The sequence below is a fragment of the Trachypithecus francoisi genome, unplaced genomic scaffold, assembly GCF_009764315.1.
Source record: "Trachypithecus francoisi isolate TF-2019V2 unplaced genomic scaffold, Tfra_2.0 Lachesis_group9, whole genome shotgun sequence".
NCBI lineage: Eukaryota > Metazoa > Chordata > Mammalia > Primates > Cercopithecidae > Trachypithecus > Trachypithecus francoisi.
In genome coordinates, this window is record NW_022681474.1 from 73,848,712 (window position 1) to 73,875,437 (window position 26,726).

The 26,726-nt window shown below is 37.9% G+C and overlaps 1 protein-coding gene across 1 annotated transcript in view; it reads left to right on the top strand.

The window, feature by feature from the left end:
• The first annotated feature begins 1,377 nt into the window (after positions 1–1,377).
• Positions 1,378–26,726, top strand: part of ANK3 (ankyrin 3) — a 364,088-nt gene continuing 338,739 nt past the window's right edge. The window contains 1 exon segment of the mRNA XM_033209412.1: positions 1,378–1,491. Coding sequence (XP_033065303.1) covers positions 1,378–1,491 — 114 coding nt within the window.

Below are 26,726 nucleotides of genomic sequence, written 5' to 3' on the forward strand. Positions count from 1 at the left end.
CCTACAAAGTCAAATGCACCGGCCGCCAAAGTTATGGACTTTTGTATTGGAAGGGCACATGCTAACAAAGTCTTTTCATCAGAACGTCTTTTTTCTTTTTTTTCCCCTGGCTCATTTTCTTGGTGAAATTGGTGTGTGTGTGTGTGTGTGTGTGTGTGTGTGTGTGTGTATGTATGTGTGTGTGTTTTCTTTTTTTACTAGGTCTCGTATGTTTTAGGCCCAGCCTGACATTTCAGCAGTTTCTTGCTAAAGCACTTTCTGTGAATACTGTGTAGTATGTGTGCAAATGACTCCCGACTTATTAGATTTCTTCCAGTATGTGCATCCTAGCAGAAGACACCCCAGCAGGCCTTGAGCACTGCTGCTGCTTCACTTCACATAATGAATATTCAGAGGCTGCGGTCATTGAGAACTCAGGTGGCAAAAATAGTAAGGTGATTGAAGCAAACCCTAACATGAAAGCAAATCTGCATTTCAGTGACTCAGAAACACTGATTACGGCACAGATTCCTGACCCTCAGACCCCATGAGAGGAGAGTCCTGGGGAACCTCCTATGAATCAGGCATCTGTTCCATACACCAACATGCTCACATCTTTCTGTATGATGTGTTGTAATCAGCATGTTGTTTTTAAAAGACAACAAGCCCTTGTGTAGTCTTCTCCACAAAATGCATTTAGGCTGATAGTTTAGCATAAAGGATGCACTGTTGAGACGGGCAATACATGCATTGTTTTCCCCGTAATGCAGTCAGGATCTCCATAGCAAAATTTAGTGTGTTTTTTGAAATCTTATTTTATATATTTTGTCACCATCAGCAGTTGAACTAAAGTAGGAACAGCTCCATTCTATCAGGGGTTAAATTATTCTCTGTGTAGATCTAGTGGTGATGTATAAATTGCAGCCTTTTCTTTTTTTCAAAGGATTCTAAAATAGGTTTTCAGAATTAGTGTTGGATTTTTGCTTCTGCATGTGTGGTGACTCTTGATTCTTCCCCTTTGGAGAAGCATCCTTTGCAGCATTCCCCCTTCGGAGGAATCACTTAGACACTTCCAGCTGGTGGCAGGGGATACAGCCATAACACAGCTTCCTCTGTCCCAGCTGTCTTCTTCACTACGGTAAATGCATTACGATGGCTGCACTCTCCTGTAAAGGTTCAGGTAGAGGAAGGTGTAGGATGAAGTCCGGACATCATCATTTGGGTTTTTAAAAGCTTCAGCTTCTCCAGCATCTTTGCATTGTGAATATCTTCCTGCTTCTAGTCAAAGCTTTCTCTCTAGTGATTGGAATGCTGCTGTAAGCCTGATTAAAGGTGCCTGAGGATATCACCTTTTACAAGGAAGCCGTGCCTGCTTGAGAGGATCTTTTTAAATGCATTATGGCTCATGCAGCCTCACAATTAAAGAAAAACAGGGATTTAGAAATCAATACTGAAGAAGAGCCTGAGAAAAAAAGGAAACACCGCAAACGGTCCCGGGATCGGAAGAAAAAGGTATCTATGTATGCCAGAGCATGTATCTTGCCTGGATTCATTTTGCTTTAATCTCCCCCTGGCATCTGTTAGAAGCATTAAAGCTTATTTTTACATGCTGGCTAGAGTGTAAATTGGGTGTGTAAATTGGGAACAGATGATAAACCCTATGGCAGACCATGGCCATAGGATGGGCAAGGCAAGAGGGATGGTTTTCTTCTGTGGGGTGATTGCAGGGCTATGCGGAACGCGTGCTTCACTTTATATAGGCATGGGCATGTTTCCATGACACGGAAAGGTGTGGTGAAGGAGTTACAAAAGTAGTTTCTTCACAGCCCAGTCAAGGTGAAATGCACTGCGGTGACTTGGGTTAGAGGGAGAGGCCAGAGAGCCAGGCTTTGTACTTCTTAGAGGTTTGTCTCGTGGAAAAAGAGCTTTTGTGCTGGAACTGTGTCACATGCGTGCGTTTCCCAGGCAGATCTGTGACCTTAGAGACGTAGCACAAAAGTCATTTCCTGCTTTGCTTTTATTTCCTCTTTCTTTCCTTTTGCCTCTTATTTTTATAAGGTGCTTTTTGTCAAGTTGTGCAATGGAAATAAACTGCTGGAAATAACTTTCTTTTGTTAAATAAAGCTGAAATCACAGAGGTTTGGTAATTTGCTGGGTGAGAGTGATTATCCTGAACGCAGGAATTCCAGTGACCTGAAACCTTCAACACTGATTGCTTTAGATCGAAGCATAGGCACTGATGATTCCTTACTGATAGTCCAAGGCAGGGGGAAAATAGGAGGAAAATTCTGGGTCAGAGGTGTTTTATTGTAGCTCATGAGTACTTAGAGTGTTTGCCCTTAAATATGACTCCTAGGTGCTGAACCAGGAGTAAGACCCCAAAGCACTTTTCCTCCATGATAATTAATAAAAATTGACTAAAACTGTGATCTGAATAGGAAAGGCAGGTCATAAAGCATTTTTATGTGTCTTTGTGAAAATTCCCAGGGGAAAGATATCCTTAATTTGCTGTGAGCAGTGAGGCATGTGCTTTCTAAATGACATGCAGATTTCATCCCCCACATGGACCCCTCTTCAGGAGTGACCATGAATATTCCTGGTACTCTTGCCATTTTCTTCAGAGTTAGGATCTATAGAAGACTCGCTGCCTTTTGTTGCATAGCTGACTTTGAGATTGAAGCTGGAGAGCTGCAGTTGTTTTGCTGCAAGAGGTTAAATATAGTTAGTTCCTACTTTGATATTCTTGTAAATAAACTTCTTGAATATATTTTCATAAAAATACAAACTTGGGTTAAGAAATTGTGTGCAGGCGTATTTCAAAGCCTTGCACAGCAGAGTTGTTATGAAATTGCCATACTTTGCTAGATTATGGTCTAATTTTATTGTATGAGGTTTCTCTGTGGGTAGGTCACTACCACTTGCCCCCTCTCCATACATCTCTGCCTACCCCCACCATGATAAGCTAGCTTCTAAGAAACGCGGAAAAGGTACATATATTTGTATGAAAATATGGTGTCATATTAATATTGACACTATATGTTAGGGTTGTTAGATTAGCTAGGTTTATGTACAGCAGTTTTCTGTAGCAGTGATGACAGATCTGTCACCTTTGTCCTGGGCCCCTGTTTGACTTGGAAGCAAGATAGGGAAGGGGTGAAGCAAAGGGAGTTTCTGGATTCACTGAGCTGTAGCAAATGCTTTGTGGACCAAAGTGCTTTGTTACCAGTACAACAGAGTCTGTCCAATGTAAATCACTTAGCAACCAGAAGGGAACATGGAGAGATATCAATATCTCTATTGTAAATGTGCAAGTGGATTTAAATGTTTTGTTCTCAGGACACTCAGAGTAGATCCTAAAACTGGCGCATGGATAACACTTTCATTGCTGTTGTTAATTCTTAACATAGTAAAATAGGTATATTCTCTAAGATACAGTATATTATGGAAGATACAATATTCATAGTCAAATTATTTCATGGACTACTTGTGATATACAAAGTTAAGACTGAATTGTTTTGAAGACACTCTAGATTTCCTTCAGTGGCATAGCCATATATGACCCTCATTCCCTATAAAGTGAATTGTTATTACTTTGGGTTTCTTTTTCCCCACCTTTTTCTAAGATCCTAATGAAGGCCTGTGGGCTAGTTTGTTCCATGTTGTAGACCTCATGTCAATCAAAAATGCTTCTTCTAAGTATTTTGTGGGATATTATGGGGAAGTTGCTCTTGTTCATATGCAGAAATACTGTATAGGATTTTTTTTTTGAAATGGAGTCTTGTTCTTGTTGCCCAGGCTGAAGTGCAGTGGCGTGATCTCAGCTCACTGAAACCCCCGCCTCCCAGGTTCAAACGATTCTCCTGCCTCAGCCTCCTGAGTAGCTGGGATTACAGGCACCCACCAACATGCCTGGATAATTTTTGTACTTTTAGTAGAGATGGAGTTTCGCCATGTTGGCCAGGCTGGTCTCAAACACCTGACCTCAGGTGATTCACCCGCCTTGGCCTCCCAAAGTGCTGAGATTACAGGCATGAGCCACTGAGCCTGGCAAGGATCTTTTAATTACATAAAAGAATAATGGATACTCTCATAAAATCACAAACTAGAAAAGCTTGGGAAAATCCTAAAGAGTATCTAGTTTATAAAATAAGGAATTTGGTCCATGACACTCCTGCAGTTCAGGTTTGAGTAAGGCCAAAGACAAAGCTTTCTTGATTAGGTCTGATGACACAGAATCATATAGTATGGGATATCACTATGTGTTATCATGAAATCATAATGCATATGTAGACTTAACATTGGATTCACATTTCATCAAGTTTTAAAAAACCCAGTGAATTGTACATATGGTCTATTTTGAATATGTTAATCATGAATATGTGATTACCAGTCCAAAAAAAAAAGCAGTACAGAACTTCTAGGAATTTATAATTAGTTGAATTTTAATAAAGATGTGTTTTATTCTTGACATAAGTAGTGTTAAGAAAAAGGAAGTCTTCCTATTTGTTGAAAGGAAATGCATCTAGGTAAATGAACCTTTACTTTTTTATTACTAATTTGTCTGGCTTTAAAAAAAAGTTTGAATGAGTATCTTGTTTAAAAGGTGCTTACCAATGCACTTACAAATGCCCCTTCCCCATACTTTCCCATTGCCCTTCCCTGCCATATCTTTTTCCCTCCACACTTCTCTGCTCATGGGCTGCCTAGGTTGGCAACCAGTGGGAGGCATGCCACTGTAGATAGAGTGTCTTTGGGTGGGTTTTTACTGGATCCCTGCCCTGACTGAGTTGCAGAGAAGAGCTGTTTATATCCCCTGCTGCCAGCAGGGCCCTGGCCCATGGGCGGTGGTCGGTAGGTGGCTCATCCTACCATAAAGCCATGATGGGCCGAAGTCACACGTGCTCTCCTCGTGGTCAGGCTGCAGTCCTTGCACATTCCCTGTCATTGTTGGCTTCTGGTACTATGTTACCTGCATGTCATGCCCTCTCCCCACATAAACTATAAAATACATTTCAACAGTGAGGGATATTACTGGAATTGACCCTAATTTGTTCCATAAGTAGGTTTTGTTAGTATATGAATATATGCTTGTATATATTTACCAGGTCCTGTAAAAAATTTGAGGTGACCTAATGAAATTTATATTTAAAAAGAAAACATTGTGGAGTTTGCTCTCAACAGATAGGTAGGTAGATCTCTCTATATATATGCACCTGACACAGTGCTAGATACTAGGATAAAATGACAATTCCATGATTAACATATTTTCTGATTATTGATGTCAAACATACAGTTAGTCAGTGACAGAGCAGGAACAAATATTCATTGCTTCATTCTTGCATTCATGTATTCATTCAGTAAACATTTATTAAGTGACTTCTGTGGATCAGGCATTGCATCAAATGTTGGAGACAAAGCCAATCAAAGCATAGTGGCAACACTACAGTAACGCCCAGAAGAGGCAGGGAGGGAGAAGGATAAGAGCCATTAATGACTTTCCAGAAAGAATGAAGAGGGAGCCCAGGAGTCCACAGAAAGACCCTCACTTGGCTCAGATACACTCAGAGGAGAATCTCAGTGAAGCTGAGCCTTGGAAGAGGAGTCAGCAAGATAATGAAGCCGAAAAACAGGAATCTCATCCCCAAAGTAATAGAAGTAGGAGAGACTATTAGGCTGTGTGGGAAACAAACAATATTTTGGAATTCCTGGAGCAAAGGGGACCTGAGTGTGTGGCACGAAAAGTAGGCAGGTGCCAGAGCATAAAGATCTTCATATGCCATCTTGCATAGTTTGGAAATCATCCTGCTAAAAGCGGGGAGAGACCTTAATGGTGGTGGTAGAAGAGAGGACTGTGAATAGCTTTATGGGGTAGAGCCGTCACTGAAGCATCCGTGTTGTAGCAGCAGCAGGGAGAGCAGTCAGGAAGCTCTGATGGGGATCCAGGCACGAAATGCTGAGTGTGAACCAAGGCGGAGACAATGCCAGTGGAGAGGGGGTGTTGCATACCAAAGATATTTAGGGGAAGACTCAGTAGAACTTGGCAATGGATTGTAGGCAGGATGTGAGAGAGAGATCGGATTCTAGGATAACTGCCAAGTTCCTGGCTTGAAGGGGAAGAGGAAGAATTAAATGTCCTGGATTCATGTCTTTTCTCCCAGGCCATTTATTGACCACTTATTCTGCAGTAGGTAGGGTATTACATTGCTTTATAGGTAGAGATTCATTTAATCTTCCTTATAACCCTGTGAGAAGAGAAAGTATTTTTTTAAATTATCCCCATCTTACAGACAAGGAGACTGAGGCTGAGCCTTGAAGCTAGTTGCTGAAAGTTTTCACCCTAGTCAGACAGTGGTAGAGCTAGGATTCCAATTGGGGCAGTCTAACTGTCTAGCTTGCACTCTTAACTACTATGCCATACAAGGTGTGTAGTATGTGACATTAATGTTTTCACAGCTACACATCAAAGTGGGCTTGTTTCAGAAAATCTTCTAAGTGATAAGCTATTTTCTAGACATGTGAAACTTTAAACGACAGGCTTTATGTCTCTAACTAATTCAGTATTGTAGTGTCTGTTTTTCTTACCCACTGCAGTAAATTTTAATGTTTTTTCTTAAGGTTCTTTTTTAAAAATTTTTTGGAAGTTAGAAATGAAAATTACCAACACAAGGATTTCAAATCCTCAGACACATTGTGTAATGACAACTTAACAGTGTGTTGGATGCCTGCTGTATGTCAGCAATGTGCAGAGGGATTCCCATGGGTTATTCTTTTTTCTTCCCTATGACTTTCCTACAAGGCAGGCATTATTTTCATTTCCATTTTTATAGGTAAAAGCTAAGGCTTAAAAATACCTTGTCTGAGGTCATGTAGCTAGTGAGTGGTGGACCTAGACTTGAACTTGGGTCAAAGGACTTTGGGATCTCTATTTAACCACTGGGTTTATTGTAATGAGGTGCTAGCAGTCTCTTTTAAGGTTAACCACAATGTAAGGGTTTGAGAACAGATTTTTTAAAGACATGGACTATAGTGTTATTTCTTGCCATTGAAGCTCAGTGCGTCCTGGTATTTTATAGGCTTTTCCCATTCCTAGTTACCTGGGTATCTCTGACACCCTGATCTAAGATGCCAGGCAAGAGTAAGGTTTTGTACTGCAGCAGCTGGACTATGGTAGAAGATTGTGTCCATCTTTATGAGATCAAGGAAACTTGCCCTGTTCCCTGCTGCATCGAGCATATGGACTTCAGGTCTCCAGGGAGCATGGTCAATTAGCATACTTGATATTCTGTACCATAATTATGTGTTTACATGTCTGTCTTACCAAGAGACTGTGAGCTCCTTGAGGCCAGAGATGGTGTAATTATCTACTACAGCCAAACTGGGGCTTGCTGGATGGTGAATGAGTGGATGAGAGGCAGTATCGTGTAATGATTAAGAGTGTGAACAATAGAGTAAGGTTGTCTGAGTTCAGATTCTGGCACTATCAGTTAGATGTTGACCTTGGAGAAGTTATTTAGTCTCTCTGTGCCTCAGGCTCTCCACCTGCAAAATGGATGTAATAGTAGGATGTGCTTAGTATAAGGTTGTAATGGGGTTTCAGTGAGTTCATATTAAAGCTGTGCTTGGCACAAAGTAAGAGCCATAGTGTTGCAGTTGTTGTTATTGTTCAGAATGTACAGACAAATGAACAGAAGAATAAATGGACTTTAGTGTGAGTATTTAGTGTTAGCCAATGTACTGAGGCATTAACCAAAGCCAAGGTTTGTTTATGAAACTTGCCTCAGGTCACAGAAATACCAGGTCTTGGAACCAAGGCCTGTGTGGTTCTAAGTTTCTTGCTTGGGCCATCAAAACCTCTACAGGAGAGATTTTCTTAAGGGTGATTCTTATCAATGGACATCCAGGGTGAATTCTTTTTTTTTTTTTTTTTTTTTTAAGACGGAGTCTCGCTCTGTCACCCAGGCTGGAGTGCAGTGGCCGGATCTCAGCTCACTGCAAGCTCCGCCTCCCGGGTTTACGCCATTCTCCTGCCTCAGCCTCCCAAGTAGCTGGGACTACAGGCGCCCGCCAACTCGCCCGGCTAGTTTTTTGTATTTTTGTGAATTCTTATGTCAAGAAAAAAATGATCACTTTTGAGATGTTGAAAGTTAAATTATTTACTAATTCAAATTTTAATAAATCATTTAAATTCAACTGCAAAATCTAGATTTGTATATTCTTTTATACTTAAGTTAGTGTACTTCTGCATTTAAAATTTTTAAATAGAATCCACTTACTGAAAAAGCAGTGAAAGCATTGGGATAGATAGATAGATAGATAGATAGATAGATAGATAGATAGATAGATTGATTGATTTAGGTATAGGTTAAATATTGAAGGAGAATATCTAAATACAACATTATATTGTCAGTTACATAATTCACATTTTATTTTCAAGAAATAAAAAGCAATTTGCTATAGTTTTGCCCAAATTGTTTTTCTAGTGTATATTATGTAAACTAAAAATTGTTATTCTAGTTTATATTATGTAAACTAAAAGTAGAAGAGTTAAACGCAAACCAGAGGACATCAAGCTTGAATCATTTACATATAGGTCTGATTTTTTTTCTGGTACTTATTCCATTCACTCAGGATCCTGCTTTCATGGACCCAAAGTGGAGTCATGAAATGGGATCATCTATTATTGACAAATGTGGGAGGTGCTTATAAAATATCTAGATTTCAATTTAGATTTAATTGGTTCCAGTAAATGATTTCTCAGTCATGGGTGACTTTCTGATTAATTAGGATCATATCCTCAGTTTTGTTTGAACTTAGACATATCTCATTAGAATGGGAAGAACAGAGACTACCATTCATATCTGCTGGATATAGCTCAACTTTTGGCAGAAAAAAAAAGTCTACTAATACCATCATCATATGAGAAGAAGGATGTATGGACTGCCTGGTAAAAAATGGGGAAATAGAACTAGGCCATAAGAGGTTGGAAGAAAGGAAGTTCAAGATTTTCTAGGTACTGAAAGTCAGAGACTGAGACATTTGTAATGTACTGTGAAGGTACCCCTGAAATCAGAAATACCTGGTCTTGGAACCAATCAGATGGATAGCATTCTTTTACCCTAATAAAGTACAAATTTGTAAAACATCTATACAGTGAAAGAAAGTATGAAAACATGGTAAATTTTGTTTAATAGAAGATTAGAAACATTAATAAAACAGGCAAACAATAAGGAGCGATGTGGGGAAGTATCTGGGGCTAAGTATTACAATTCATGGTATTGAAGAGAACGGGCCTTGAGGCTCAATGTGAGTTCGCAGAGAAGCTGCTACTAATTAGCTGTGTGGCTGTGAACTTAATCTCTTTGGGCCTCAGTTTCCACATTAATCAAATAGGGATACTATTTTTTCTTTATATACATGTTGTGAAGAGTAGAGATACTGCAAATAAATGCATTTTGCCAGGTTCCTTGTGAAAAAGTGTATTTAGCAAGTTTCCGACTTCCCCTCCTAAAGTTTAGGTTCTCAAATGTCATTGAGGGATTGTAGTCAAGAATGAGGTGGAAGAACTGAGAAAAAGAGGGAATATTTTTAACAACTTTTGCACCTTATCAGCACTCAAAATTATTTGCTGAATTGATATAGTGAATGAAGTTTTACTAAGAGACCATCATTCCCAGACAACCATTAAAGTCCCACAGTTAGCTCTTTGCAAACTTTCCATAGCCCTCGGGGAATTAAATCTGTCATTTTGACAAATACTCCTGAAGATTCATATGTTAAATACATTTTTCCATTCATTAACATTAGTACTAATTAGCTTCTCTCAGTAGTTAAATGATTGCTGAGGTAGATGTTAAAGAAAACTTAAGAACCCTATGCACAGACACAGGAAGTATCAAATGATTCCTTTAATAAATGAACTTTATTTTGCAGATTCGAACATAAATGTTGAAAAAGGAAAAAAAAAAAGACTACTTGGGTTGAATGAAGGAATCTTCATTATATAGTTTATGTATTGTGATTATGGAGAAGAAACAAAATACAATATAAGATTCATTACCAACCAGTTTATCCCCCAATCTAAGCAGTGTCCACAATAGAGGTGTTGTTACAGTTTTGGAATAGTTGGGAACTGGGAGAGGAATGAATAATCTGACCAATGTAGACTTATGTGTTGTACCTGGTTTCTGAACCTAAGGTGGCCTGGTGGCTGTCTTCCTTTGTCAGTGATTCTCTTCTCCCTGTGATCTGATTGCTACTTGCAAGAGTCTCTAAAATTTTCAATCACATACAGCTAGTTGACCTTCACCTGACCAAACTGGCCCACTTCTATAACTGCCACTTAGAATTATCAGTGTATTCATATGCTACCACTCATCTTAAACCAAACAGAAGAACTGAGTCTGAAACCCGGACATCTTTCCTTAGACATTTTCATCATAGACCCTCTGTGATTTTTTTATTGTTCCAGGAAGGTCTACCCAGTGAGACATCCAACAGCAAAAGTATCTGAAGCAGAATTTACCTGTCCTGTTATTTGTTGAGCTATAATTGATGGAGGGACTACAGTGGGTCAGGCATTCTCTCCCGTGCATGATGTAGATCATTTTGTTGAATCTTCATGGCATGGATATTATTTTCCAATTTTCTGGATTAGGGAAGTTATACTTTGAAAGTTTCAAAAACTTGCCCAAAATTGCACAATTAGTAAATACAAAGCTGTAATTCAAACCCCAATTGGTCTGATTTCCAGCCCCGTGCTTTTTCCACCACTCTTCACACCTGGAGTTGCCTCTGTGTTCCACTGAGAGCATCACTTTACAGAATACTGAGCTCCCTGAGATGAATATTTTCTGGACCATGAAATGCCATGTGAGAGTTTCTCCCCCTAGGAAATCTCATATAGAATCATTTTTGTGATTTATCTCTTTCCCCCAAAAGAACATTAAGAGCGAGACATAGATAGTAGGAGGGTGATATTACTGGATGTAATACATAAATTGACTCAACTTCAAATGACTTGTACTTCATTTACTGGAAATGCATTCTACCTTAACAGTACTATAATTCTATTAATGCTAAAATAAAGAAAAATTAATATGATTAATTCCCAATATGTTTGTATTTTTGAAGATAAGTGCCAAAATCACTTTGTGTCAGCTGATTTGGGTGGGGGGGGTTCTTCGGTTTTTTTTAATTGACAAATGTACATATTCATGAGGTACACGGTGATGTTTCAATATAATGTGAAGTGAGCAGATCAAGATAATTAGCATATTTATCATCTCAAACTTGTGTCTCTTTTTGTGCTGGACACATTTGATATCATCTGTGTACCTATTTGAAACTATATTATTGTTAACTGTAGTCATCCCACTGTGATACAGAATACTAGAACTTACTCCCCTTATCTAGTGTAATTTTGTATCCTTTAACAAATCTTTCCTCTATACCTGCCTTTCCCCTACCTTTCCAGCCTCTAGTATTCTGTTATTTTTACTTCTATGAGATCAACTTTTTTTTTAGTTTCCACATATGAATGAGAACATGCAGTGTGTAACTTTCTGTTCCTGGCTTATTTCACTTAACATGAGGTCCCCCAGTTCTACCCATGTTGCTACAAATGACAGGATTTCATTCCTTTTTATGGTTGAATAGTATTTCATTGTGTATATGTACATATTTTCTTTATCCATTCATCTGTTTTTGGACACCTAGGTTGATTCCATATCTTGGCTATTGTGAATCGTGCTGCAGAAAAAACATAGGAGTGCAGATATCTCTTCAACATACTGATTTTGTTTCCTTTGCATAAATGCCCAGTCGTGGCATTACTGAATCATATGGTAGTTCTATTTGTAATTTCTTGAGGAACCTTCATATTGTTCTCTATATTGGCTGTACTAGTTTACAGTCCCACCAACAGTGTATAAAATTTCCCTTTTCTCTGCATTCTTGCCATCATTTGTTATTTTTATTTCTATTTTTTTGTCTTTTTTATAATAGCAATCCTAACTGGGGTGAGATGATACCTCGTTGTGGTTTTGATTTGCATTTTCATGGTGATTAGTGATGTTTAGCATTTTCCATATATTTGTTGACCATTCGTATGTTTTCTTTTGAGAAATATCGGTTCAGATAATTTGCCCATTTTTTAATCAGATTGTGTGGGATTTTTGCTGTTGAGATGTTTGAGCTATGTGCATATGCTGGATAGTAATCCTTTGTCAGCTGAGTAGTTTGCAAATATTTTCTCCCATTCTGTAGGTTGTCTTTTCACTCTGTTGATTGTTTTTTTATTTTTTTTTTCTGTGCAGAGGTTTTGTAGTTTTGATATAATCACATTTGTTTCTTTTTGCTTCTTTTGCCTGTGCTTTTGAGAACTTATTCATAAAATATTTCCTCAAGCCAATGTCCTAAAGCATTTCCTGTATGTTTTCTTCTAGTAGTTTTATAATTTGGGGTCTTATATATGGGTCTCTGATTCCTTTTGAGTTGATTTTTATGTAGGGTAAGAAGGGAAAGTCTAGTTTCATTCTTTATTCTTTTGCATATGGATATACAATTTTCCCAGCATCAATTATTGAAGGAACTCTCCTTTCCCCAATGAGTGTTCTTGGCACCTTCATCAAAAATCAGTTGGCTGTAGATATGTGGATTAATGTTTGCATTGTCTGTTCTGCTTAATTGGTCTATATGTCTGTTTTTATGACAGTACCATACTGTTTTGGCTACTATAGCTTGGTAGTATATTTTAAGTCTGGTAGTGTCAATTTTTTGCTTTTTGAAATGAGTCTATTCCCACATGTTTGCCAGTGCCTGTTATTTTATGCTTATCATTTTTATGAGAAAACTGTGGAAAAATCTGGCTTTAAATATCCCGCTCAGGGCTTTAAAACAGACTGATTTTTAGAGTTTAGATGAGAAATTAAATGCAATTTGTAGAATGGTAAGAAATTAACACCAGCATCAAAAAAACTACTTCAGCAGATGATATAGACAAAATGTTAGAAATGAGTCACCTTGGACTTTACCACATTCTTTTCTTATTATCAGGATAGAAAAATCTCATAGGCCTTATGAAGTGATGGGGATTGTTTTCCTCCTTGACAATAGAAACAATAAATAAAAAGTTGAATTTGAGGGAGGGGACTTGGCAAAAACTACTAAAGTTCTAAAAAAATTGATTAGACAAAAATAGATGCTTTTAGACTTTGCTAGCAAACCTCAGTTTAGATTGATAAGAAACCTGCTAGCAAAAGTTAGGTTCAATTTACAATAAAAATAATTGGTAGGGGTCAAAGGTTGTTGTCTCACATAACAGTTAAATGAACCCTCTGAGTAAGGTGACATTATTCACGTTTTGCTGATGAGGAAATCAAGGCTTAGAAATTGCTTTTTGTCACTATTACTGATAAATTCAGAGGCTGAACTTGAAGCCATGGCTATCAGACTCTAAGGCACCCTGCCCCTGGCCTTTGTTCTGTTTGCAGATTATTCACATTATTTTCTATATATAAATTATTTTTATGTCATGTAATTTTTATCCCTCCCTCATCATCACCAGTATTGTTCATTTGTTTTATATAGTAAAACTAGCTAAAAAGTGCTTTGTAGTAATGGTGCATGACTGAAGCTTTATGTTTTTAACTTCAAATATTACGTGGGGATGTTAAATATTATTGCAAAAGCACAAAGCTATTTTGAATCAGGTGCGTAAAGTGCGTAATTGATATTGGCACTGTGTATTTACAATAGTCTAGGGAAGTAACATTTGTCAAAATCATAACCTTGAACAATGCATTTTGTTTTCTTCTAGTAACCCCCTGAAATGTCCAGTTTTAAAAATCCCGGCCACAGATCTGCTACCTGGCTGGTTAGGGGTGAAGGAGACAGGATATGCTGAAAGGAACACAGCTTCTAAGGTCACTGAATCCCCACACTGTTCTCTGCTCCCTCTTCTGCAAGGACCTGCTGTCCCTCTGTTCAGTGGCTTGGCCACTGCACCCCGATTCAATAACATGATGAGTATATTTACTTAGCTCTCTCAACCCCAGAATACATTTGCCTGTCCTTAAGTAACAGGAAGATAACCATATTGATGTTTAAAAGTGCTGCCTGTAATTAATTTCTTTCCTTTGAAGCATGGCCATTGTTAACGATCCCTGTTTTACTATGCCTCTTCAGCTGGAGCCATTCTTTGCCATCTAAAAATAAATGGCTTTGTTATGCACATTTATTCCATCTGCATTTATTCCAAATACAGTTAATATATTAATACTAGGAATCCAGGCAGATGAAGTTCACATATTCGTTTGCCTTCATTATTATAGAATTAGTGATCCTGATCTCCTCAATTCCAGTCTGATTCGTTTCAAAAGGTTTTGAGTGTGCCTCATCTTTGCTGAAATTGCATCTTTGAGGGTGACCATGAATGCATTTAAAATATGTGTTTACCCTGCTGACTGGGTCATGGCCTGGCCAATGCACGTACTGGTCTTGATTTTCCAGTCATGCCCAGTGACTAAGGTAGCATGAGTTTTCTCTTGCTCCAAAGTATGTGAGTCCAGGTTCTGGTCTTTTCCTGAGCACTACATGGAAGAGCTTGTCTTCAGCGGCAGGTTGTAATTTGATTTTACATAACGTGTTTCAGTGGATTTTCTGTAGGATAAGATTCAAATAATTATATAGCCATCCATTTGGCATCCGATAGACATTATGTTTTTATCTGCTTTCTGGTGGATTAGTTAGGATTCTGTTGTGGCACAGGAAAGGAGAATACACTTATGTTCATTTGGCATTCTCAGCTTTGACCTGTTTTCCTAGACCTCCATTTCAGCTTTAGTGGAAACTAAATTATTAATACGATCTGTATTGTGGCTGTGCGGAGAGCTTTATCCAGCCTGTTTTTTAAAGTGCTGCCATAAATCTCTGAAGTAATAGGAAAACAGATTTTTGGAGGCCCTGTGGAATGAGGGAAAGGGCCTGAGCGTGGGCTGTGGGGGCAGACCGGCTTGGGTTTGAATCTTAACACAGTTACTACTTCTTCTCTATGGAGTCTGAAGTCGGTTACTTAAGCTCTCTGAGCCCCTGTGCCCTCATCCATAATAACGCGTACCATGAAGAGACAATATGAAGGCTAAATTAAATTGAACATGAAGTGGCCATCCCAATGCAATGATTCAACAAATGTTAATTCCTCCCACTTCCCCACTCCTTTCTTTGTTCCCTTGTCCACCTGGAAGAAATGAGGGTTTATTTTATGCTAAGCATATTTAGTGAGAGTCATCTGTGAAAACGGGCAAAGTGAATTTGCTAAAGTGAATTACAAGCTGAGGGTAAATAAATAAGGAAATGATAAGTACCTGTATGTGTTTATGTTGGGGCAAGTAGGGAATATGTATTCCAGAAAGGACAGTTAAAACCAGAGCCAAATTTGTATTAGGAAGAAATGTGGATCATGGAGGCATTAAACGTGGGGCAGGAGGCTTGGGTTCTAGCGAAGTGTGGTGGTATTCCCCAGACCACCCAGTGCAGCTCTAGCTGCTTCCGCACCAGCACCCCGACAGTCAGTGCACGTGCCTCTGTCTGCTTGGGAGATTTTCTAAATTGTGATAAGCCAGTCCTCTTTTTTTTTTTTTTTTTTTTTTCCTAGGCAGGCCTTAATGGGTTTACCTTGAGTTCCCACTAAAGGTCTCCCAATGGTAGTGCTGCTTGACTCCCAGAGCAAAAACCACTTGGAAGAAACTCATCAGCAGAAGTTCAGTTCTAGTGATTCTGATACGAGTGCTGATATGCAATTTCTCAGGGACAATTAGAAGTAGGCAAACCATGAATTGATGGGTTTTCTTGCTAAATATTAACTGTCAACGCAAAGAAGACTGCTTTCAGAGCTTTTGACAGTATTTAATACCTGTTGTTCCCCTTGTATGCCTGCTTGATTACTTGTAATGTACTAGAGCATTGTGTGTATTCTTCGGACTTATTTTTTCTCACCATCTAAATAGATGTCCATTGTAGAAACCGCATTAAACCTCAAGAGGCAAAGATCACCCAGAGAAACATGGCTGTTCCATTTTGAAATAGATTGTTTCAATGTTTTTCTGTGTGTGTATATACATCACTTCTTCTTTCCTCCCTTCTCTTTCGTTTCTTCCCTTTTTTCCTCTTCCCAAATGAAGATGAGATAATAATAGTACCTCCTTTTTTGTAACCTCATTTTTCCACTAAAAATATAATATGAACATAAAAAATGAACATATGTCCACTTCAATAAATGTATTTCTTTAAATTTTTAAAGGATCTATAGCATTCTACCTTATGAATATACCAAAAAGTGCCAACTAATCTCTTATTTTTCTATATTCAGTTTATTTTCATTTTTTTTAAATGAAAAATGCCACAAAGGACAACAGCACTTCATCTTTTTCCTAAACCCACAGTGTTCTTGTGTTCTTGTTTTCTGCTCTCCTGGGTTTCTGGTGATTTTAGTTTAGTTTTGTTTTGTTTTTAACATTGTATTCCAGGTCCTCCATTCTTAAGCCAGAGCTGGTATTTAGAACTCACTTCCCAAAAATCCACTAGCTGACCTTAGTTCTGGTCAGAATAACTCTACTTTTCACCGTCCCCAGAGCATACCCTACCTTGTCCCTGTGGGTCTTTGTGTTGGTCTGCCTGCAATCCCTCCTTCTATATCATGTATACAAATCCTTCCAACTCCTGGGGCTCATCTCCAGCCTCACCCTCTTCCTGAAATGCTAGTTTATCCAGCTGGAAGGAATTTCTTTCATCTTAACTAGTATTTTACAACTGTTTGTGTCTCTCATGAAACTAAAGATACTCTACATGGAATTATAGTTTTTGTGAAGACACCTGATGAAAAGTCACAGGTTTTGATTTGGAATGTTGGCAAGGCCCCTAAGGTTGCCCCTTGGAGCCCCTTTCCTTGTCTGTTTTATCTTGAGGACCCTGACACACTGGTCCCAAGAGTCCCTACCAGCTACAATAGTATCCCTTGTGCTCCCACTGCAGTACACGTTCCTTGGGCAGGACTACAAATCACAGTGTGTCCTCTTCTAGCCCCCTTGACTCTGTCCTGTTGAATGAAGAAATAATAGCAGGTACACAGCTCTCTGCCCAGGGCTCTGTACTTTTCCTCCAGTCTTCATTAACTCATCTGCAATTCTTTTAGGCCAGTGACTCTCAACTGGCAGAGAAGAGGCTTCATTCGGTTCACCTGGGGTTAGCATAAGCACCTGGCCTGGTTTGCCCAGGACTGAAAGGTTTCCCAGGATTCCACTTTCAGTGCCAGAACAAGGATGGCCATTCCCCTCACTCCAAGAGCATATTGGAATTCATGGAGTGTGGTGGGGCAAATTGTAAAGCAAGGGAGAGATCCTGCATGCCACCTATCTCTAAAACCATCTCAGCCTTGCTTGCCTTTTGGGGTCTTGCCTTCCATCTGTGATTATGAGATCACTTTTTTTCCTCTAGGAGACCATTTCCCATTTTGTAATTTCCAGTGTCATCAATAGGCTTTATTCCTTCCTAAATTTCCTACCATCTCCTGACTGTTTAAGTACAGTGACATCTTCCCGATGCCATGTCATGGTGAATCGATTATATGAAAGTACATAAAATTCAACTTTGGGCATGCCAACTCTTGCTTTCATTATTTAGGGTCTCACCCAGGACCCAATTTTTGCCTTGTTTTTTTATCTCTCTTCAACTCCCAGGACCTTGTTTCTTATTCATTTGCATTCTTGTTTTGATTATTTCCAACTTTGACTTTCCCCTGCCTATACTGCCTTAGTCAAGTGATGGACATTTAAATCTTCTCCCCACACAAGAAGCCCCTGGCCTGGCTGCCACCTTCTACCTGATAATATATTGGACATAAACAGACATAAAGAACATTACTACTTTCTAATTTAATTCTAGTTTCATATTTTTCCCTGTCCCAGTCAGAGAGAGTCCACCATCGTTTTATTAGAAAATGTTTTGATGGGGGATGCTACAAAGTTATGTAACTAAAATATTGTGTGTGCAAGAGAATCACTTTTTACTCAGACTTATATGATGGAGATGATAAACATGATTTCAAATTGCTTTACAATAAATACTGGTTTAAAAAAATCTGTTCCATGCCTCAATTTTTATACCAATCACTCAAATCGTATTTAATGCATTTTTAATGACTTTATAGGCTGCAGATGAAAATACATGATTCAGTCACTTCATTACAGTGAGTAAATGGATGATTTCATTTGTTTTAAGTGAAAAGAAAAGCTACTGTAGACATCTGAATTTAAATCTATAGGATTTATATAAATACATCAGTTTTGAAGGACAGAATTGTATGGAAAATTCCCAAAGAGGCTCTAGAGTCAAGGAATCTTAGAGATGGAAGGGACTGTTGAGGTCAGTGAGCCGGGGCCTCTGCAGAGCCAGCCTCTCCTTGACAATAGCTCTATGCATCGTCAGTCTCTGCTTATGAATTGCCTGTGACTGGAAATGCCCTATCTCTGAGCATAGCCCCCATTGCTGAACAGTTCTGATTGTTAGAACATGCTCTCTTATTTTGAGACTAAACCTAGCACCCTGTCATGGCCACCCATATGCCAGCTATTTATATAGATGAAGATAGTGATATGTTGGTGCTGCTGCTTCTCTTCAAGTTAAATGCTCCGTTTCTTTAGCCGGTCTTCATAAGACAGAGAGTCGTGATACCCCTTAAATCCTCTCTTAGCCATCATGAGACAACTAGAATTGACACTGTATTTCATGTGTGGGTTGTCTAGATCATAATATATTGATGTAACATGTCCACAGTTGTTGCCACAATTGGTAAAAGGGGCCAAGGTCACAGTTGTTTTGGGGAGAAGGCAATTGAGAGCCCATTCAGACCATTTTCATGGGAACTTTGTTTCTGTTTCACATAAATTTTATTCTTCCTCTTTTACTTTTAGTTTTATCTCTTGGTTGGCTTTGAAATATATGCATTTAACTCATTTGTGAATATACTGCAACATTTATAAACAGCAGTAAAGTATAGAATTATAAAGATGTGAAAGCTTTTTCCCTCTAATATTCTATCTTCTATGTTTTCCATTGTAGTATTTCCCATTACCTTATGCCTCACACTTAGAAATTATCTTCTAAATATTAAGGAGCAACCCTGTGGTCTACATTGCATTCTCTTTTTTCTACTTCCACTTGGCTTCTGCCCTCTATTTATATTTTTGCTTTCTTTTCTCACCTTCTTCATCATAGAAGTGTTCACTAAAATTCGCTAGAACAGATGGAAATATTTTAATATCAGTTGGATACCAGAAAGGAACAAGTTATGTAACATGTTAAAATTTATGAAAGGCTGATTTTCATATAGTTCAGAATAACAAATTTAATAAACAATTGGCTTCTTAGGGACTGAATCCTTAGATACTAGCAAGTATGTAGAATTATCTTGACTGGAAAATTACCCCATAAAAAGGACATAAGAAGAACAAAATTCTGAAACATCTGAGTATTTGTTGTGGTGCAGTGAATATGAAATATACATGTTTTGATTCAACAATATTTCAACATTTCAGTTCAACAAATGTTTATATGCTCCAGGGGTACAAAGAGAAATAAAACATGTTTCCAATCCCTTGGGAACTGGCAGCCTATTAAGAGAGGCAACTTTAAAATAATTAAAATAGTCTTACAGTTGATATAGAAAATGTATAAAGTGCAGCCTTACTAACATCTGATATTTTTTGGCTTGTTAACAGTAGCCATTCTGACTGGTATAAGGTGGTATCTCATTGTGGTTTTGATTTGCATTTTTCTGGTGATTAGAGATGTGGAGTGTTTTTTCATATGTTTTTTGGCCACTTACAGGTCTTCTTTTGGAGATCTTATGAAGGGGCACATCTACCAGGGCAGAGGGTAGAGATGAGACAGATGTGTAGATTGGAGTCTTGAAAACTGAAAAGTGTGGCAGATATTGTAGGGAGCACAGGTAGAAATGCTTTGAGAATTAATGGGGCATGATGACTTACTGAATGTGATTGGAAGAGAAAGGAAGGATCCCAAAAGAACCTGTCAGAGATGTCATGTGTTAGCGTCTATAACCAAGATATGGTGATACCTTATATTGAGAATGGAATGCACAGGGATTGGTTTCCATTTATTTAGGGTATGCCCCCTCCTTTCCTCCCGATTTCCTCTATTACTTTCAACTATTAACAGTATGTTTTGCAAAGTAAGAAATGTTATCCCAGGTTGATATTTAGCTTGAGTTTTCAGAGCTAGCTCACGAATGCTGAAGTTCTGGATTTGGAATATCCGAGAGCACAGAAATCTACCAAGCTGATGAATTAGAAACCTGGAGAATAATTAGTGAATAATTTTGAGGAGTGTTGAAGCCACTGATTTTTGTCTAAGCTGTCATTCATTGGGCATGATGAATGTTAGAAATGCTAATTAAAAGACTTCTCAGATCTAGACTATGACAATCTTTATAAGAACTGTGATGTTATAGTCGTGTTCTCCCATTTACTGTGCTGTATTTGTTGGATTCATGATAAGGCCTTTAAAGCAGTGTCATGTTTTAATGCATTCTTCTTTGAGAGCAGTATTTTAATAGTGATTTATATATATTTTTCTTTTTAAATTAATTTTTCAATGCTATTCATAGTGATTTTTAAAAAACAGAAAAGTAGAAGAAAATCATCCACAGTAAACTCTGCATGATTAATACAATTCATTTCTTTTTCACATGCTGTAGTAGCATTAAAAGTTTAATTTTCAGAAGTTTAGAGAAATGAAAAAGGAAGCACCTTGAAAAACAATTTTATATGAGAATAGTTTTTCCTTTCAAACCTTTTTGTTAACAGAAATAGGCGTAATTACACTTGAGATGTAAGAATGCTCGGAAAAGTTACCAAGCTAAGTCGAAACAATATGGACTAGGTTTCACTTTTCTGAAATGTGCTGCCTTTTTTGAAAGATTGCTTAAAGTTTGAAGCTGCATTTTAAAGATTTTTGCAAGAACATTAACGTGCACTTGGCTGATCTTTTCATAAAATACTTCTGAAGAAGTATACATAATATTTTAATGGAAAATGTCACCTTAATATTAAATCTCAAATTACCAGTAAAGAGTGCCATTACTCCAAAATCCATGAGATTAATTTTCTAACTCTTCTTGTAGTGTGTGTTAATGTGTGTTTGTAAATCTCTCTGTATGTTTAATTTCATTAACTTGACAGTTGTATATCAGTATTGGCAGTTATTAGTTCTAGCAGAAATAAATAAACAGATAATCTAATGTGATAAGGGTTTATCTTAGATAAGAGTCAAAGGAGGCAAACGTGAGAGAGAACAGTTCACAGTTCATTTTTTTTAAAAGATGAAACAGGTATCTACTGCGCAAATAGTTACATTAAACAGGAAGTTCCCTGGATGGAATGATTGTAAAATATTCAATGACACTTAACAATGTAAAGGAATCTTTTTATAATAAGAATAATTGTGTCTTGTTGTACCTGTGTTTGAAGTCAGATATTCAATTATCATGAAACGAGGCATACATATATTCTAAGGCAAGAGGACTTCTTAGAGTCAGTCTTTTGTGCTGTAGACCACAGCTGGTTCATTTACTTCAGATAGGACTAGGAAGTCCCATAGTCCCTCTTGTCAGCATGGGGAATATGACAGGAATGAATAGCCCAGAACGTTAGCTTGAACTTGCAATTTAATGATGTTGAGCTTTTAATTGCATTCTCAGCAATGTTTACTTTCATCTCACAACAATAAACTGTTTATGGTAATGTCCTAGTAAAGTGTGGCACTGAAGCAGAGACATGTGGCACAAGGAATCCCTCAGCTTTCGTGTAAATGTGCAGCCAAAGGTGTTCAATTTATTTACTTATTTGCCTTACAATTATATGTGCAGAAAATTCTGAAAGGAACTCTGTGCTTAGATCTTACTAGTTTTTACTGTTTCTAGGGAGGTTTTTTTTAAACCGAAGTATAATTTACATACAGTCAAATGCACTGATCTTGAGGGTATAGTTAATCAGCTTCGACAAATGCACACAGTCATTTAACCTATTCCTTCCACAAGATGTAGAACCTTTCATCAGCCCTGAAAGTTCCTTTGTTCCCTTCTATAGTCAGTATCCCCCTGCTACTTGAAGCAGTCAATGTTAGGATTTCCAGCACCAGGTTGGATCTTAATGTTAATTCTTAGAGGTTATATGTCAGACTGACATGTCAAAAAGGATTTTCAAAACTATGTTTTCTTTGAGAAGCTTTTTTCTCCCAGAGAATTATTCAGAAGTACATGAATGGGGATTTAAAACTCAGTGATGCAGATTTCCATTCTATTGCTTCTAAAACACACGACAGCATTCTGTGTCTAATTGTTATTAAAGGAGGAACAGGTCAGTTTCTAGCCTGTCAAAAATATTTCCAGTAATTTTCCTTCTTGTTGTATTTTCATTTGGCTCTATTTTAATTTCCACTTATCCTAAAAAATTGCTGCCAGTCCATTATGATTATACCTTAACTTTGTGTGGTGTGTACTCCCTTTGTGTAGGGTGTAGATGATCAATACGTGTAAAGTTAGTAAGAACAATCAATAAACATCATGAATAAAGCCAAACAGCTCAGTACACTCTCCGCACTGAGTTTGGAGAAGCAGTGTTTGCCTTGGTATCTATCAGCCTCTGTGGGGTGATAGGAGATCGAGTCAAACACTCCCCACATACATACCTTCTCCATGACTATGTGCCATTGCATGAAATGTGAAGCTCTGTCATTTGGAGCTCATGGTAGCCAGACAATACTTTTGTTCTTTTTCTTGGAAAGTGTGTGTGTGTGTGTGTGTGTGTGCGTGTGTCTGTGTGTGTGTGTGTGTACATGCACTGGTGTATGGCATCATGTATTGCCCCTAGAGATTTTCTCTTCCCTTCTTTTAGCTAATGTGCTCTTCTTGATAAATAAATTTCAGAGGCAAGATTGTAATAAACTAAACAATGCAGTGAGATACACGATTCTAGGATACAGGGCTACTTGTATTTCATTATTGCAGCACATGGAGTATACAATCAAATTGCACTGCTGTTGTAATTTATTCTCTTTATTAAAATAGACAAGCATTAGACAAGCCATAAAATTTCCATCTGCATTCACAGCAGGCTCCCACCATCTGAAATACAGATTCTTCCCCCTTCTCTTGAAAACACCCAGGACTGAAACATTTTAATATCGGGGATCAAGAGAATTATAATATTTAATTTCTGAAAGTGATGGTTATCCTCATCTGTGCTTTCAACTGCTGCATCCATTTTAAAGAGAAAGCTCGCCTTTTATACTTAAATGTCACCGAGGACACAGGAGTTGGGTCAGAAAGATCTGCAGTGCAGCAGAGGGAAATGAATGGGTTCCCAGCTTGGTAATTCTGCTGTAGTTCTGCTTCTATCACCCTACCAGCCTAATCACCTTCGGAAAGAAAACAAAAGGCATTTTTGCAGTGTGCTGATGATCACTCCAGAGTCAAGGCAACCATTGTCGTTTTAGCACATTTTTCCTCACTGCCTGAAGGACAAAGGCGTTTAATAATGGGAAATTGCCAACCAAGGCATGTAAAAGTGAAAGCCTCCTTCTCTGGCTAGGGGAAGAAGTCGTTTCTTTCTTTCTCTAATTTCAAAGCCAAACATTTGCTTGACATTTTAGGCATAGAAAGCATAGAGTCCTATAAAGATAGTTAAGAAGGTAATTGTAAATTCTAATCCTCTTTTTAGCAAACCGATCCCCCACTTGGAGAATATTCTGTTTCAATTTTTCATAAAGGCAGTCTGATGAAAAATTTAAACAAACTCTTTTAGGAGCAAGTCTTCCGTCAGATGTCACGCCAAGCTCCCATTTGGTAGGAACGGTTATGTAAGGCAGTCTGTGCCATCTATCTCAGTAATAGATAGATGAGTCCAGGAAGCTCTAATGCTTGTCTCTCCCTGAAGGCTTCATGTTTGTGGGATTTCTGCCTCTGTTAAGTGTAACAGAAAATTTTAACAAGGTTAATCTGTTTAGAACAATGTTGGGAAAGGAGGATATATATCCTCTCCTTGGAGAGTAAAATAAAATGTTCATGCAGTATTATAATTAGGTAAATATAGTAAGAATAAAAATGAGAATAGAGCACATTTGTTCATTGGATAAAGGGATGGTATATAGTGCTTTGAGAAGGACCTCCAAGGACACTGAAGGGGAAACAGAAAAAATAAAAGTTCTGAAGTCTTAAGCGGTACATATTGATTTATTATTTACAAAGGACTTTCATATACATTATCACATTTGATCCTTGTAACTCTGTGAAAAGGGATAGTGTCATTTTCACAGAAGTTATACTACTTTCTCAAGGTCAGTTGGCTACCAAGTTACCCTGAATCCTGAGTGATTTCCTCCCTGCCTCCCCTCTTCCCTCCTTGCCTTCCTCCCTAACCCCCATCACTTCCCGCCTCTCTTCTTCCCCCCTTTCTTTCTTCCTTCAATGTATTAAATGTGAAAAGTCTAGTATCTCTTCTTATTCTGCTAGAGAAAGCATTTCAGGCACATACCCATGGTGAAAACAGCAAAGAAAGGGCTAAGCCTAACCAGATTGTATCGCAGAGACCTGGAAGAGGTGCTGAAAGTGCCTCATTTCCTGGCAGGGTCATTATCACTAAGGGAAAAACAGAGAAAGAGCAGTTGGGTTTTAACAAAAAATTTCTAAGTACAGTGGTTTTTTTGTTTTTTTGTTTTTTTGAGACAGAGTCTGTCTCTGTCACCCAGGCTGGAATACAGTAGCATGATCTCAGCTCACTGCAACCTCTGCCTCCTGGGTTCAAGCTATCCTTCTGCCTCAGCCTCCCAAGTAGCTTGGGAGTGCACACCACCAAACCTAGCTAATTTTTGTATATTTAGAGGAGATGGGATTTCACCATGTTGACCAGGCTAGTCTTGAACTCTTGACCTCAAGTGATGATCCATTTGCCTTGGCCTTTCAAAATGCTGGGATTACAGGTGTGAGCCACCATGTCTGGCCTAATATGTTGGTCCTAAAACACAAGTATTTTGCCCTTAACAGGTGAGAGACAACTAAGGTTTGGTACAACTTACAAAGATTAAATGTGTATGAAGTTGTTTCAGCAACTGTGTATATATCGTAATTTATCATCATATTATTATTACTGTTATCACTCTCACTGCTGCTGACAAAATCATAGTTTATTTTGGTGGTTAGGAGTCAATCAGCTCTGGAGTAGGATTTTTGAGTCTCACCTCTGTTGCTTACTAACTGTGTGGCCTTGGGCTTGTTAATGAACCTTAGTCAATTTCCTCATGTATAAGATAGAGACAGCAATAATCCGTCTCTCAAGAGGATCCTTGGAAAAATTTCCTGAAATGGTCAACGTAAATTGTTTTAGAAGTGCTAAATAAGTCTCTGATGTTTTTCTCTCGTTCCATTTAAAGAATATACTTCTGATTACATATCGGTTGAGACTTTTATAGATGCGTTTCTCAATACTTGTCAACAGCAGGTATTTCTTAAACACTAGACAACCAAGAGAGAAATGCTTCTGATAAGTGGTAAATGCTTATAATGTCATGCTATATCGTATAATTCAATTTTCCCTTTTAAGAGCCAATTGATTGCCCTTTATTGTTTTAGAGATTTATTTTACAACAAACATGAAAACTGCTCAAAGAAAATGGTGATAGATGTTATCAGATTTGGATTAATAGAATTTAAAATGGAATTTGGGAGTAATCTTCAAAGCATGGGAATCTATAACTTCATAAGAAAATATTTTGTTGTTTTTGATTTCTTGAATATCATTTAGCAGCTTATGTGTCTTTTACATTGAATGATATCTCTGTAACAGAAAAGGCTAAGATCTTTATAAAGAACATCTTGCTAATATAAGAATTTTTTCATTTCCCTCATCTCATTTTCTATTCTTTCCTTTTTTCAACAAATATTTTAGCATCTATTTTTTAGGCACCATACAAGATGAGGGAAAATAGTGGCAAATAATAGCCAAAGCCTTGACTTGGAATTTAAAGTCTGTGGTTTTCACATGTATTTCACATGTATTCACTTAAATGTGAAATACACATGTATTTCACATTTAAGTGTGCGGTAATTTGGGGGTATTTGCTCTCAAAAAAATATCCACAAAAGGTGGATGTTATCTTTACCCTTTGGAAATATAGAAACTGTCTCTGAATTTATGTTTCTCTTTTTTTTTTGTTATTTGTTTAAAATATGCAGTTCTTCCCCATTTACTTATAGTTTTGTAAATTGTCCACATTAAAAAGTATTACCTTATTGTCTCATTACATTAGGAAACAGTTTACTAGTAGGCTCTATGGCTATATTGTCTTATTTTTCTAACAAATCACATCCATTTTTTTAATTATACTTTACGTTCTGGGATACATGTGCAGAACGTGCAGGTTTGTTACTTAGGTATACACGTACCATGGTGGTTTGCTGCACACATCAACCCGTCATCTACATTAGGTATTTCTCCTAATGCTATCGCTTCCGTAGCTCCCCACCCCTCAACAGGTCCCAGGGGTGTGTGATGTTCACCTCCCTGTGTCCATGTGTTTTCATGCAGTGTTTGGTTTTCTGTTTCTGTGTTAGTTTGCTGAGAATGATGGTTTATCATTCTCAGCAAACTAATATATCCATTTTTATTATTAACTGTTCT